This window comes from Rhagoletis zephyria, unplaced genomic scaffold (genome assembly GCF_001687245.7).
Source record: "Rhagoletis zephyria isolate East Lansing unplaced genomic scaffold, Rhagoletis_zephyria_1.1 Rzeph_scaffold_01809, whole genome shotgun sequence".
Classification (NCBI taxonomy): Eukaryota; Metazoa; Arthropoda; class Insecta; order Diptera; family Tephritidae; genus Rhagoletis; species Rhagoletis zephyria.
Window position 1 is genome coordinate 15,200 of NW_016158893.1, and position 16,917 is coordinate 32,116.

Here is a 16,917-nt window from a genome sequence, read left to right on the forward strand (position 1 = left end):
ATATTTTAACTGCATTACCAACGTACCTAGAATCGCGGTGACAAGAACTGTTAAGGCTCTGTTATGCATACTTGGCATTGCATGCACTGCTATACCATTTTTACGTAGAAATCAAAAACCAACAGACTTCTACGTATGTAGTGCTGTGCGTTCGATAACCGATTACACGCGANTTTGTTGTTTTTGCAGAACGTGCAGAAGACCTGTTAAACATAGTTGTCGACGTCACCGACTCCATGCGTATAACACTGAGTCGATAATGATGTTTAACGGGGAATAAGTGTTAACCAGAGATGGTGGAAANATTTTTGCAGAACGTGCAGAAGACCTGTTAAACATAGTTGTCGCCGTCACCGACTCCATGCGTATAACACTGACTCGATAATGATGTTTAACGGGGAATAAGTGTTAACCAGAGATGGTGGAAAGGACCTTTAGCACCGGTTGTTCAATGTCTGATTAGTACAAATCGGAGGTATAAGCTCCGGTTAAATACAACGACTGCTTTATCGATCACATGTTATATGCATGATGTCAAAAACGTGTTTAACCGGGAAGTAGTGATAACCAGACATTGAACAACCGGCCCTTAGCGCCGTTTTCACCACCTCTGGTTTACACTAATCCCTAGTGAAACATTGTTACCGACGTTACTGACTCCATGCATATTACATTGTGTCGATAACGTCGGCAACGATGTTTAACTTGAAATTAGTTTTAACCAGAGATGGCGAAAACGGCCCTTGCTCAAAGCCTGCTTGACACTAATCTCCGGTTAAACAGCGTTATCGACGTTACCGACACCGTGTTACATACATGGAGTCGAAGACGTCGATAACGACGTTAACCGAAAATTATTATCAACCAGGCTTTGAGCAACCGGCTCTTATCAGCTTTATTGCCGATGCCACGTGAATAATTTGTTCCCATATTTTAATAGGCAAAACAAAAACAAATTGGGAAGTTGGCAGTTCGCTATAAGCTGAATGATTTACTCTCAACATGGATTCAAGTTTTCAATTTCATCATGCGTTTTATTGTATCCGCAAGTTATATTATCATATTGAAATATTAGTGAATCTTATTAATTGCTACTGATATACTGCAATTTCAGCTCCGTGTATTTGATACTATGTACTGTAAAGAATGTCGTCAAAACTTAATGGACAAAAATGACATATTACATAATTATGTATTTTAAATTGTAAATCTATACAATTCTTCAAAACTATACGTGATCTGTGAATATAATAGATTTAAATACACCTTAAACCCTTTGTAATACATTTAAAGTATGTGAATGTGATAAAAAAAAGTTCATATAAATGAATTGTCATTTGACCGTGAGCAGGTTCTCTTATCCGTCACACAAACTACCGCTCATATAAGTTGTGCGGCCGAAGTAAAGTTCATCTCAGTATGGTGCATAACGACGACCCGGCGGCGATGGACCGCGCATTCCTCTTGACGAAATCATCCTATCGTCAAATGAATCGCGACTAAAATCCTCATAACTACAAATTGAAAATTTATTGCACAACCATTTATATTAAAATCATAATTTACCATACCCATAGCGGCTAAGTCCATTGCTGCTTCGAGGGGGTGGTGAACGGCGACTAAACATAGAATCATAACCACGTGAAAGGCTGCTACCTCTTATACTGCCACTTAACGGTGGGGGAAGGGGCATGGGCTCCCGACGAGATAATGGTGGTGGCGGGAAATCCCGCATTCGTGAGCTTTGATAGCGCCTTTCAAATAAGTCGCGAGTATCATCGAATCTACGATCATAGTAGTCATAATCCTGAAAAAAATATTAAACTTTATTAAAAATTCCAATTTCCAGTCACCGCGAGTCAAGACAAACTAAACTCATAAAACCACATAGAAAGATATGTATGTAGTATGTATAGTTGAAATTAAAATTTAATCCTTTGACTACACGTGTATGGAAATTTTTTTTGATTCGGGTCACGCCGCAACAACCCAAAATCATTGTACAAATAACCGAGCCGCATCCCCAAAAAAAGTTACCAGGCATTAAAAGCAAACTATTGGCTCCCAGATACGAAAAACAAACTTAATTTAAGCAGAATTGTATCAAGTACATTATGTATGCTGAATATTATAGCCAGGACTGGGCGACGCCGACTGCGTAGTACCCTCGGGGTAACGTCGCGTGTTCGTATTCGGGATGCCAAAATATCAGGAAAATTGTGATCCCGTGATTTCGGGATATTTTTTATGTCAAAAATTGTATGAATATGAGTAAAAATTCAATATCTGACCATGAAATAAAACTATTTAAAATTTACGATAAACTGATTGTAAAACTCATATATCGCTAGCTTAGAGTGAAAAGTTGTTAACTTCACTTTTAGTGAAAAATCATATTTTGATATAGGACGCTAGATAAATTAAAATTGCATCGTTTCGAAAAGGGTAAAGGTCTTTGTTTTATGATTCCTCGTTTATATTCAATGAAAGGAAAAATCGCTAAGGCCAAAAAAAAGCTCCGAAAATTCTATAAAGCCACAATAGTTCGAAATCTTTAAATAAAGATCGAATCCCTCTGATTCGTATGGAGGTTTGCTTTGCTTTAAACAGGCAAAATGTTGTATTCAAAGTTTTGCGAAATACTTGAAGAAAATGGCTATAAGAAGTTTTTTCCTCTCCTGTACAATTTTTAAATTGGGACTTAGCAACTTTACACTCTACGCTAGTGATATTTATTAAATCAGACAAATTTTAAATTAAAACCTTTTTTAATTGTATTTAAAAAACCATGTGATTGAGGAACGTAAATATACATCACAAATAACAATGTAAATACCAGGTACTTTTGAAAGTAATGATAAATAAAAAAAAAAAACATAAAACAAAAATATACAAAAGCAATTTCTCTAAACATGTTTATTCTACTCTATAAAGAAATGGCGAATGGAGAACTTGTTGCCTTTTTTTTGCAATTTACTAGAAATTTTGAGCGTGTACGAGTTAAACGGATCTCAGAATCGGATTCAGCGGGTCGAAATTCATGTTGTTAGGTGGGTCTGGTTAAAAACCCTTTTTTGCTGGTGTTGTTATTATTGCATTTAAAATGTTTTCGTAAGAGCAGGAAAGCATNTGTGGAGGTGTTGTTATTATTGCATTTAAAATGTTTTCGTAAGAGCAGGAAAGCATTCAAAGCGGAGTCTTCTAAGCTTGACCTGCAGTTTTTACATACAAAACCTACTGATGAATAACATATTTCGGCCTCAACACTTTTAGGCTGAACTGTCAAAAGGTAGACATAATCCATTTGAAGATAATGACCCCTATCTCCTCCATTACAAAATATTTGAACTTCTTTTACCAGTACGTCGGACAAATTATAAGTTTTTCGATTTGAGGAAGTTGATCTAAAAAATTATCCAACTTTTCCTTAAAACTCTGTTTCGTTTACATCAGCGACGCTATGAGCAAATTCGTTGAAATCTTCTTCAAAAAAGGCTCTTCCTCAAAACGCCATTTTACAAAAATCATACTTCAAAATTCATAAACAAATTCTTAGTATCAATTCGATATTTAAAATTTTTCGGGATCCCGGGATTAATGCAAGCAAATCCCGGGATATCCGGGACGTCAAAAACACCGGGATCCCGGGATTGGCATCCCTAGTTCGTATACACAGAGTTGAATGAGAAAATTAGGCAGAAATTAATTACTGTTTCTTAATGAATCGCTTAAAATTTAATACGCTAAATTGCAGTTTATTTTCGCCTTCAAATTCGTGTCTACGAACACACGACGCTACCCCGTGGGTACTGCGCAGTCGGCGTCGCCCAGGCCTGATTATAGCCAAGGCGAATTAATATAAGGTGATAGCAGGAGTACAAAAAAAAAATTACATGTATTTTTGTCATACACACACACAAATGTAACGAAATGTCAATCTGAAGTGAATATGAAATAAACGCATTGTAGTCAGTCTGCAAATGAACTCAGCACAATTCGGGCCACAGTATAGACAGTAACCAACCTTTGTGTGCTGCTATTTAATGGCCTTCCTCAGACTATTTCTTAGATTTCAGGGTTGTGTGCTGCATTATTATTAGATAAATAAATTTAAGCATTTGACAAATCGTGATCTTATTAAAAGAAAATTATAAATGGTGTTGAAAAACCAAACAAACGCTCTTGCGAAAGCTCTATTTTTGTGTGTTGTTAAAATTTATACATGGCGTATTGATGGTAATACAAGCAATGTATTCTTTTGTGGATTTTGTGTCCCTTGAGAATTTAGACAACGTACGAGCTGCCAGGTTCTGTTATCAATATAATTAACACAAGCTTTTCCGCGTAGTTGCCTTTCAATAAATAGAATAAACAAATATTCGCAAATAAATTGGATTTATTTGATAACTGACAACTAACGTACGCTTTTTGTTCTTTTCTCCAGTTTGATTTTGACTCTTTATTACCGCCAACAACTTTATGTGTATACAACTTTACAAGCAGTAAAAATTTTGCATAGTCCCACGAGCTAGGTAAAAACTATGGCATTCGTATTGACAACGAGAAATCTCAAAATTTTTGTTTGGTCTTTCTAAATTTTCTCTTTTTTATCAGTTGGCCCTCAGTGGCAGCGCTCCGAGCGTTGAGATAGTAATTTCATGTCAATTAGTAGAAAAGTTCCATGTTGAAAAAAACTTTTTATTATGGCGAGAAAATTTTACATTTCTGCTGTGCCAATTCGTAACTTTTTACTGCTGGAAATTTTTGACAGTTCTGGTGCAAAAGAAGTTGAGCAATTAAAATCAGAAATTATACATAAAAGACTTGTCTTTACTGACCTTTGTTCTTCTAGAACTAAAAGCCATGCATTTATTAGATGCCTTAGTAATAAAATTAGAACAAAAAATTCTTCAAAACCGTCAGGCCGGGTTGAAAATTTTCATTCACCTCATAGTTAACAAAAATTTACAATCCGTAGTACTTTTCTATCAACTCGCAAATGCCGTTTGCACAAAAAAGGTTATGAAATGCGTTTTATTTAAATCGTTTAGAAAACAAGTAAGAAAGTCTAAGTTCGGGCGGGGCCGAACATTAAATACCCGGCGCAAGTATTACATATATGCCTTTTCACCTTTCCGGAAGCTACAGCTACATGGTAAGCCGGGGTGTATCAGTTTTGAATAAATTAGCGTCCGTAAATTTCGAAATATTGACGTTTCGAGCATTTCTAAAATTTACCGTTATATGAAAAGCCGTAATTTTAGTCCGATTTCAATAATTTTGAACGTTTTGCTTTTATGTGGCAAGCACAATAACCATACCGAGTTTGGTACAAATTGGTAGAACGGTTACCGAGATACATATATGTGATCATAAGTGGGCGGTGCCACGCCCATTTTCCAAAATTTTATGATAAGCGTATTTCCTGATAAAGAATTGTTGCAAGCATCAATTTTGAATAAATTAGCTTCAATATTTACGGATTTATCGAAGATTTCGTATTTCTCCAAATTACCGTTATATGGGATGTGGGCGTGGTTATTGTCCGATTTTAAAAATTTTCGGCCATTTGGTATGCTGTACCAAGACCAACAACTGTGCCAAGTTTGGAAGAAATTGGTGCAGCGGTTACCAAGATATACACATGTAACCATAAGTAGGCGTGGCTACGCCCATTTGCCAAAATTTTTTAATATTCTTATTTTTCGTCTAAAACTCATTGTAAATATCAATTTTGAGTGAATTATCTTCAGTAGTTACTAAAATATCGCAGTTTTCGTATTTCTGAAAATTACCGTTATATGGGAGGTAGGCGTGGTTATTGTCCGATTTCGCCCATTTTCAATACCATCCGTCCTACGCCCAAAAGAAGTTCACGTACCAAGTTTCGTTAAGATATCTCAATTTTTACTCGAGTTATCGTGTGCACACACGGACGGACGGACAGACGGACGGACAGACAGTCACCGCTTAATCGATTTCTCTTTTCATTCTGATCATTTATGTATACATTTGTCTATATCTATCTCGATTCGTTTTGCCTGTTACAAACAACCGTTATGTGAACAAAGTTATAATACCCTTGTGCACAAGTGCGCTCGGGTATAATTAGTCATTTATGTATACCATTTTATGTGGAATTATTCGTTTTACACTATATTTTTGAAACTATTTGGAGTTAATTATTTCTTGTTGCTTAAAAGCAACCCTGCGTGCTTGGATGGCGTGTGTACCAATAATTTCATCCCTAGCATATTCATCCCCGAGGAAGGCAGTCGCCAAATTCACCGAAGGTTGTTTACTGGTTATATTGTGATTCGGGCGTATATAACAATTCTGGCGCCGAGAAGTACGAAAAAGACACTCATACGCGGTTTCAAATATAATAGCAGAATCGGTGAAGACAGCAGTCAAAATGGCAAGTACGTCGTTTACTTTTGACTGATTCGATGCAAAAATTACTACTTGGGAGTCGTTGGGTCAAGAGGCTTGAAATATTTGAAGCAGATGCCGCAAAAAAACGACAATTTTTGCTGCACTATATGGGTACAGCAGTGTATGATATACTGTGTGATAAAGCATTGCCGAATACACCGGAAATTATGGAGTACGAGGCGATCGTGAAGTTGCTAGAAGAACACTTCAATCCCAAGCACAATGAAATCCTAGAAAGTTATAGATTTCACTCGCGCAAACAAAAAGTCGAGGAGACGTGTTCAGAGTTTTTGGAGGCGCTGCGCCGATTAGCAACGGGATGTAATTTTGGTATGTATGCGGATACCGCATTACGGAATCAATTTGTTTTTGCTGGAAAAAGTTTTAACCTTGGTAGACGCAATTCAAATAGCATGTGCATATGAATTAGCAGAAAGAGAAGGAGGTGAACTGCAAAAACAGGTGCCTCTAGGTGAAGTTAATAAGGTTAACTACAAGAAGGAGGAGAAGCAAAGCAAAGACAGAACAGAAAAGAGAAACCAAAATCTGAAGGTAAAGAGAAGAGTTGTTTTCGATGTGGGAACACTTCCCACGAGGCAAACGAATGTAAATATAAAGAAGCAATTTGTCATTGCTGTAAGAAGGTCATTTGAGGAAAATGTGCTTTAAAAGAAAGCGAACACTAAATCAAATAACACAAGAAAAAGTTGTGGAGGAGTTGTTCAAAGTGAGCGGGGGCGGTAATGGAGATGCGGTATCGAAACGAAAGAAAATAATGAGCAGGGTAGCCGTAAATGGCCTGATGATTTTGTTTGAAATCGACACCGGCGCTCCGACGCTAAAAAGCATTTTGGACCCTGTAAAGTAAAACCGACTGATACACAATTTGTTAGCTATTGTAAACCTCCGTTGGACTGTTTGGGTTTCGTGTGGGTCACGGTGACATCAAAGCGGGTGAAAATGTACATAGGTATTGTAAATTATTATGGGCGATTCATAAGAAACTTGAGCACGGCAGTGTACCCGCTCAATAGATTACTACGCAAAGACATACCGTTTCATTTTGACCTGGATTGTAAGAAATGCAATTCGATACAGTGTTTACACTGTGGATGCGAGCCCGATTGGGGTGGGGGCAGTACTTAGCCACGTTTATAAAGACGGTACAGAGAAACCTATCCAGTTCGCGTCGCAGACGTTGAATCAGACTCACCAACGTTAAAGCGAAGTGGATCGAGAGGCGTACGCCATTATATTTGGTGTGCGAAAATTCTACCAATATTTATTTGGCCGGAAATTTATCTCAGCCACCGACAACAAAGCTGTAGCTCAGATATTTTCGCCACGTAAGGGACTGTCAACCCTGTCTGCGACAAGAATGCAAGCAATACGCAATTTACTTAGGATCATTAGGGTACGAAATACGCATAAAGAAAAGCTGCGAAAATGCGAATGCTGATGCACTATCGCGCCAGCCGTACGCTAAAGTCAACGAAAACATCGATGAAGTGGACGTCATCGAGACAATATGGCCGCGATTGTGAACCGTCATTTCTTTTCGGTATAGCCCAATCAGAATTTTCTTTACAAAAGGGTTGCTTGCTCCGAGGGATGAGAGTGTTCATTCCGAAGGGACTGCGTAAGAGGGTATTAGCGGGACATTTTGGCATAACCAAAATGAAAATGCAAACAGGAACATCACGCATGTAAAAGTAGCAGTGCATTCCCACAAAGCAAATGGGCAATTTCAAAGGGTAAATCGAAGTTTAGTGGGTATACTTGGTAACCCTGCATCATAGTTGCTCCGCGATAATCACTTGCTTTTGCTTAATTTAATAAGTTTCATATATCAATTCGACTATTTTTCGCGCGCTGAGCATGTGCCGTCGTTAATTTACTTGTTTTAAGTACTTATCTAGCGCATACAAATCTTACATTCTGTGGTAAAATGTCAGTGACAAACACAACCACATCAACATCATTAAAACGCCGCGCTAGCAGAGAGTCCCCCTTTCCTAAGGCTGCTAAGCTTGATGAGTCTGCTGGAGTAACTACCGTTTTAGCGGGCGTGCTGGAAGAAAAAGTCAAAATACACACTGAGCAGCTCCAGCTCTTCGGGAAGCTCTCTTCAAAAATATCTGAGTTGGAAGAGAAGCTTGTCAGGCGTTTGGATGCGGAAGTAGCGACTTTGACAGCAAGAGCGGATGAATCTTCTGAGCATATAGCGAAAATGGAATTGGAAATAACCAAACATGAAGGTGAGATTGCGGAACTACGGACGTCGCTTGAAAGTGTTCTGTCGCAGAAGGCGACTTCCGATCATGCTGCTGATGCTGTTGCCTTTGGGTTGCCGTATATGGAGGGTGAGAACTTATAAAGCATTTTCAATCGAATTTGCCTCTCCATTGATTTCATGGTTCCGCCAATCAAAGATATTTTCCGGGTAAAATCTAACTCCGTGAGCCCCAACAGTGCAGTCATTATAAAATTCTACTCTCCTCTCGATCGAAATCGGACTCTCCATGCCTTCGCTGAATGCCGTTAGCGCATCAAATCTACCATCCCGCTTAACTCTTTGGGTGTGGAGGGAAAATTTAGTATTTTTGATAGTCTTCCTATTAAACATAGAAAACTGCTGCAGGCGGCGGTTAAGATACGGCGGGAGGGGAAGTTGCTGTCGGTTTTTACCCGCAGGGGTTTTGTACATGTGCGGTATGATACGAATGAGCCCGCAACCAAAATTTGCAATGAGAGTGATCTGCAGCGATTTCGTTAATGCTCTTTGCTGTTATATATCTATGTTCTATAATTACTACGTGTGTTATACCTCTTATTGCGCTTCTTACTTTGTAAAGATGGCCATTCTTTCAATTCTTTATCTTTGTTCTCTATGAGTGAAGTTGTTTTTGCTTGCACCTTGCATGAGTGTACAATATAGGGTTTCTAGCGCTGATGTGAACAGTCTCGCTAAGTTAAATGTTCTCTGTAGTCGTCAGAAGTGCCTTAACATAGTGCACTTCAACGCTCGTAGCTTGAATACTGATAAGATGGACTATGTTAGGAATGTGTTTTAATGTTCGTCAATTGATGTTATTTGTGTATCTGAGACGTAGTTTGATGCGTGGCTTAGTGACTCCTCTGTTGACATAGGAAATTACAGTCTTCTACGTAACGATAGGGTCGGCAAGAGAGGTGGTGGAGTTGCTATTTATTGTAGAAGCCATTTACGGATGAAAAATTTAAGAATGTCCTCAAGCCGTGGCACTGAATTCCTTGTTGTAGAAATAACAGTTAAAAATTTTAAAGCACTTGTTTCTTGTGTCTATAATCCGCATAAATCTGTTAGTCTTAGTCCGTTTTTTGATGTCATGTCTGCGTATCTTGTTGATTATAATCATATCATTGTTTGTGGAGATTTTAATGTGAATACTCTGGTGCGTGACTGTTACAGTAAAAATTTCGTAGACAATGTTGCATGCGCGGGGCTCTCGATGGTAAACATGGTGATACCAACAAGATATGCGGTAAATTGCAGTCCAAGCCTACTTGACTATTTTATTGTTTCCGACTTGACCAGTGTTTTAAAATTTGACCAAATTAAGTTTTTATCTGACCATGATCTAATTTTTTGTTGCTTGAACATTAATGTTGAGCGGAGTCGTGACGATCAGACATTTTCGTATAGGGACTTCCGGAGTATTAATTAGATGCACTTTTCTCGGACCTTGGCAGAATAGACTGGGCTGAATGCTGGCATTGTCAATCAGTTGACGCCAAACTTAACTTCCTTGTTAGTACTCTTAGAGATGCTTTCGACAACCATGTGCCTGTTCGCACTGTCCCTGTTAGATTTTCGTCTTGCCCGTGGTATAATAGAAAGGTTCAGTCGGCCATCAAATTGCGAAACAAGCTCCATTCACGTTGGAAGAAAAATCCCACCTTATCGAACTGGGATGCATTTAGGTCGGCTAGGAATATTTCAACTTCCGTTACAAGGTGCGCAAAGCGCGCTTACTACGCAAATAAACTAGATTCCAATCTACCACCGGGTGTCTTGTGGCGCAATATCAGTAGTCTTAGGGTACGTAGTAAGGAGAATGTGCGATGCACTCTATCACCTGACGACGTCAATGATGCCTTTCTTGGGTCTTGTGTGTCTAATGTAGTAGCCCCCACTTTTGTTCCATGTAGTTGCTTGTGTTTCGAAGGTTCGTCTTTTGAGTTTTCTACAGTAACCGAATATGTTGTGAGTAGATGTGTTCTTGGTACAAGGTCTAATGCTGTAGGAGAAGATGGTCTTCCAATAAAGTTTATAAAAGTTACAATACCCTTTATCCTTGGAGCTCTCACTCACATCATAAATCACGGTGTAACAACCTCTCGTTTTCCACATCTGTGGAAAATTGGTTCTGTGTTACCTGTCGCTAAAAAGAGTTCTGCAAATTGTCCAAATGATTTTCGTCCAATCAGTATTTTGTCTGCTTTGTCCAAAGTCTTTGAGACCCTTATGGCTGAACAAATTTCGATACATATTGAAACACATAATCTCCTCTCTCCACTTCAATCAGGTTTTCGAAGAAGCCATAGCTGCAGCACTGTCATATTAAAAATTCTAGATGACATTCGATAAAAATCACTTAACCTTGCTCCGTTTACTAGACTTTTCTAAAGCTTTTGACTCGGTTAATCACGCGCTACTATGCACTAAACTTGAAAGATACTTTGGATTTGGGAGAAGTGCTCTGCAACTTATGAGTAGCTATTTGCTTGGCAGGCTCCAACGTGTACGAATTGGTTCTGAGCTCTCTCAGCCAAAGGGGGTGCGTGCTGGGGTGCCTCAGGGATCTATACTTGGCCCACTTCTTTTTAGCCTATTTCTAAATGACATTTTTCAGGTCTGCCTAAAAGCTAATCTCCATGCCTATGCTGACGATATTCAACTATACTTATCGGCTCCTCTGGTGCAAGCTGATCGATTGTGCGGCGATATTAATGCTGAGCTATCCGTTATTTCCAATTGGGTGAATGCCAATGGTTTGCATCTCAATTGTGATAAATCACTTGTTTTGCCAATACTTAATAAGAAAAACATAGATTTCAGCTTTTTATCGCCGCTGATCATCGCTAACAAACCTCTGAAAATCGTCAGCAAGGTAAAAAATTTAGGGTTTATACTAAACTCTAACCTGACTTGTACAGACCATATTAATGCAATGGTTGGAAGGGTTTATGCTACCTTACGAAATTTAAGTGTCTGCATTTTATACTCCACAGAGTACAAGGCGTCAGCTTGCCCTACAAATAATAATGCCGCAAATCACATACGCTGAGGTAGTTTACAGCAAGCTTGATAACAACTCGATGCGCAAGGTTGATATTTTGTTTAATAATGTAACCCGTTATGTATATGGTCTCACAAGGTTCGAGCATATATCGCCGTGGAAGTGTAGCCTCTTGGGTTGTGGAATATCAGAATATTTGAAAGCCCGAAACTGTGTTTTTCTATATAGACTGATTGCTATGGAATCTCCAGGTTACCTTTTTAATAAGTTAGTATTTACTAGGTCTGCACGGGTAACAGATCTAATTGTCCCTCACTTTAGTACGTTAGCATCAGAGAGACTCCCAGAAGATAATTTAGGTAGGCCTTCTTAAGTGAAGCCATCCTAAGAGGCCTACCCAAGAAGGGATGAAAAAGTACTTCCTTGCATGCCTTCTAGAAGGGCTTATCCATTTGCAATTTACGCGAATACATAAATTTATATTATCTAACATTACAAATGAATTCCAATAAAAATTTTAAGTTACAATAACACAAATTTGATATAAACCTTAAGCAAATACTTCAAAGATGTATGATTTTTATAAATTAAAGAGCAACTTTAAAGAACTCCTCCAAAAGGCCTTCTGAAGTTTGTCCTATAAAAGGCCTTTTGTGGGTAGCGAAAGAGGAAGCCCTTCAATTTGTGCCACTCCATACAAAAAAGAAGGGAGAAAGGAGTGTAGAGTGGAAGACCTCTTGATTCTCAGAAGGCCTTTTGGAAGTGCTTTTAACTCGTGAAATTATCTACTGGGCTGTTCTTCGTCAACGCTATACGTTTGTGGAACTCTATCCCTGCTGGTGTAAGAAGTAGTCTAAGCAGAAGCAACTTTGAGCAATCTATTTACGCACATTTTAAGAAATAATGTTTTGAACAGGGACCAAAAATAACTTATCTCGAATTCACAAATTGAAAACGTTGCCCGAATTCTGAAATTTAACGAAAACGTTGTTTCGTAACAGTTATTAGATGAGAAATATGTTTTCCGTTGCCGATAATAGTTATTTCCCAACGTTTATTTTTTACGTTGCCAATAACAGTTATTGCCCAACGTTTATTATTTTCGTTGCCCATAAGAGTTATTTCCCAACGTTTATTTTTTACGTTGCCGATTAGAGTTATTTCCCAACTCTTATTTTTTACGTTGCCTGATAACTATTATGCAATAGAAATTTTTCCGTTGCCAGTCTATACTATCTTCTATACTAATTAAATAAGGAGAAGTAAATTTTTTTTGTAACAGGTAATCTCGCCAACGGCTGATACGATTTCGATGAAAATCGAACGAACGGTGCAGATCTGATGGCATTCAAATTATATACTTATATAGACTGGCAACGGAAAAAATATTTATATTGCATAATACTTATCAGTAACGTAAAAAAAACGTTGGGCAGTAAGTGCTATCAGGCAACGNCTTATCGGTAACGTAAAAAAAACGTTGGGCAGTAAGTGCTATCAGGCAACGTAAAAAATAAGCGTTGGGAAATAACTCTTATTGGCAACGTAAAAAATAAACGTTGGGGAGTAACTGTTATCAGGCAACGTATAAAATAAACGTTGGGAAATAACTCTTATGGGCAACGTAAAAAATAAACGTTGGGCAGTAACTGTTATGAGGCAACGTAAAAAATAAACGTTGGGAAATAACTCTTATCGGCAACGGAAAAAAATTTCTCATCTAATAACTGTTATAGATCAACGTTTTTGCGATAAAACTTATAACTGTTATGTCCCTGGTTTTGAATGGACTGGCCATCTATCTTTACCTATCAATCATTATCAACATTCTTAATTTATTTTCTATCTTTGTATGTTTTTATTTCTTATCGTATTCCTTAGTTCTCTTAATCTTTATTGTTTAGGGATTATAATTATAATGTTAGTTTATTTATTTGTCCTTGTTTTTATTCTTAAGATTGCAAATGTATGTATGTATGCTTTTCTCTTTGTCTATATTTAAATCAGCAATTTGTTGTACTATAAAAGATTATATCTTATTGTACAAATGGTTATACATTTAATAAATGAAATGAAATAAATCGTACGTGCATTGGGTAAAGATTTAGATTTAGAGTGGTGAAATAATACCTAAACGTATACACGTCAGGCCCAGAGGGAAGGGACTTACGAGGCCCTGCATAGGGGTGGTGAAAGAACTATCGAGAAACTACAAAATTATAACTTAGGTCGAAGTGAGCAGAAGAACATGAGCGTAAAAACATTTTTCGATGGAGATTTCGTGATAATAAAACGTGGGAGCCAATAAGAAACTCCTACCAAAATTTAAGTGACCATACTAATTATAATAATAGGTTGGCGCTTACACATACAGTCAGGCAGCACTCACGGCTCTCTAATCATTTGAGGTTCTTGAGTGTATTGATAAGCTCAACGCCCTGTCGGAGTATAACGACATCCAATTAACTTGGGTGCAAGGTCACGTAGGAGTTGTTGGCAATGAGGAAGCGGACCGACTAGCTAGGACGGCAGCCTAAAGGGCCTGAGCCCCTCATAGCGATTGGACCTAGTACAATCAAGGAATAGCTAAGGAAGGCGAGGAACACAGTAAGAAATCAGCACTGGCGTAACACGGTAAGCCTACGCCAGGCTAACAGCCTACTGGGAGGTTACAAACTTACAAGGTATAGAGCAATAATAAACCTACCTCCCCAAAGAGGGTAAGGATATTGACAGGTATTCTGACGTTTCACTGCAGACTGAAAGGTCACCTGCACAAGTTGGGGATCTGGTCTAACGACCTATGTCGCTTCTGCGATGTGACTGAGGAGACCCCCCTGCATCGGCTTGGCGGATGTGAGGCAGTTGCGAGAAGACGGGAGGGACACCTAGGCCAACTCAGGCCAAGTGAAGAAGTCATACAATCGCTAACCCCCGGAGATCTCCTTAAATTTCTGGGTTCTCTGGGAAGAGTTTAGGTACTCTAAACAGTCGAGAGCACAATAGATCCTTTGGTCGCAGTGCATACCTCTACTCACAGGTCTATTCTGCGCGTTACCGAAGATTTTGTGACCGGAAAATTGTATTACCAAAAAATGTTACCACTTCTTGTCACCGCGATTCTAGGTACGTTGGTAATGCAGTGAAAATATTCAGCAATTCAGCTATGGAAATTTGTGGAAATTCTTGTATTGCATATTTCACGGGGCAATATTTTGTTACCAGCTCATGAGATGGTAACCAAATTTACCGGTTACAAGAGCGCACAGAATGCGAAAAAAGTTTAAAAATTTACAGACAGTTTAATTACCTTTTACAAAATGTATGTTACCAGCGCAGAATAGACCTGTTAATCTATCTATCTATCTACACATACAATGTTATGCAAAACAAAAGCAACAATTCGTTTGTTAGGACAAGTCGTGGTACAAAGCTCAATAACACTATTGAAATAAATATTAATACGCCACAATAAAAATTGACAAAAGCAACAAATTTAGTAAAATTCATGTTATTCATGTATTCCTTTCCATAAAGAGTTTTACAAAGATTTGATGATTAATTCTTAAATGCCCAGAAGTCCTCTTAGGGCAAATTTTTATTTTTGAGCTAATTCAAACTTGCACAATATTATACTAAAATTTAATGGGCAGCAAAACTGCATACCCGAATTATTTCTTGAAATTCCAATTAAAAAGTAATAGCAGAAATACACTCGGATGTTTGCCCTTGCCTGCCGAGGAGCCGAGGGGTTGATCCGGGATTGATCCCAGGTGCTGCGGACCGGTAGCGCGTACTGCTAACCACTACACCACAGCGGCCGCAGACTTACCGACTAAAAAGCTATAAAAAGAGTGGTGAATTTTCGTTAACACGAGAATCCCATAATATAGGTGGTGTCAGCTGACACGTTCTTCGGTTTGACGTCGGTGGCTATTTGAGCTCTCACGGTTGGTTCTGTATTATTTGTACATTTTATGCAACAAATGTGATGCACTTGTAATAAATTATTCTCATAAAAGATGGTTTAATCAGTGCTGTTTGGTTTGAAGGGATCAGCTACCGAATTATGTCAGTTATTCTCTAAGAAGTCTATCAGGTATGTTATTATTATGTCAAATTATTATATGTATATAAATTTGTGGTAATTCAGAATTGTATTAACTTGGTTAAATTATTTCAGAAATTTACGTCAAAGGCAATGACCAATCGGACTGGAGTATCACTGACGACGATAATGGATATATCGACGACGATGAAAATTATGAATATAATTAAATAATACAAAAATACATACATAGATATGAAATCTTACTTGTCTTAGTTTCGTTGAGTTTTAATTCGCAACAATTAAACAATTTTTTTATTGGATTGCCTATTACACTTTAGGAACGCTAAAATGGCACAAAAAAACGAAGAAACACGTAAACTTAATTTTGGGCCATAGATTACGGATCATAGATCAAGTAATTTTTCAAGATATTTTCATTTAAGTTTGCATTGCGAATAAATAAAAATATTTAACAAAGAAAATGTTACTCATACGCCATATACGAGTATTTACGATTACGGCCATGTGCGATATGGCGTATGAATAACATTATTTCTCGCTCCTACTTCATACAAAAAATGATTGCATATTTTAATTTGACTATTCAAAACTTAGGAGTGCAATGGGGTATAGTCGTTGCGCTGGGTATGCAGTTACAGTTGCATGGCTATACTCAATCCCGACTCTTGCGTCCTCGTTCGCGCACTCTGGGCAACGTGAGCAACCCATGTGCGAGATGCGGTAACCAATCCGAGTGGAGCCTTGGGTCACGGCAGAAAGAGAGGGAGCTTCGGTGGGGCCACTCTGACTTATTCGGTTTAAGGGCTCACTGAAGTCTGCAGCGTCTGTTCACCAGTAGGTGCGGCTGCAAGCGGGTGTCTGCTTGGAGCAAGCGGCTCGCTATATAAACGGCAGAAGCATGGACAATGACAACATTCGATGAGGCGGCTCTTGGGGTGTTTGAGAGAAAGATTTTGCGGAAGATTTACGGGCCATTACGCGTTGGCGACGGCGAATACCGCAGACGATGGAACGATGCAGCGAATTAAAATACAGCGGCTTGGTCATGTCGTTCGAATGGACACCGACGCTCCAGCTCTGAAAGTATTTAACTCGGTACCCGCTGGTGGTAGCAGAGGAAGAGGGAGG

The 16,917-nt window shown here is 38.5% G+C and overlaps 1 protein-coding gene across 1 annotated transcript in view; it reads right to left on the minus strand.

Moving 5' to 3' along the window:
* Nucleotides 1-1,007: 1,007 nt before the first annotated feature.
* The window catches only part of lark (RNA-binding protein lark), a 40,216-nt gene continuing 24,306 nt past the window's right edge, over nt 1,008-16,917 (minus strand). Inside the window, exons 3-4 of the mRNA XM_017619217.1 lie at nt 1,572-1,807; nt 1,008-1,514 (exon numbers count right to left, since the gene is read on the minus strand). Coding sequence (XP_017474706.1) covers nt 1,415-1,514; nt 1,572-1,807 — 336 coding nt within the window. The 3' untranslated portion in view covers nt 1,008-1,414. The remainder of the gene's footprint in view (nt 1,515-1,571; nt 1,808-16,917) is intronic.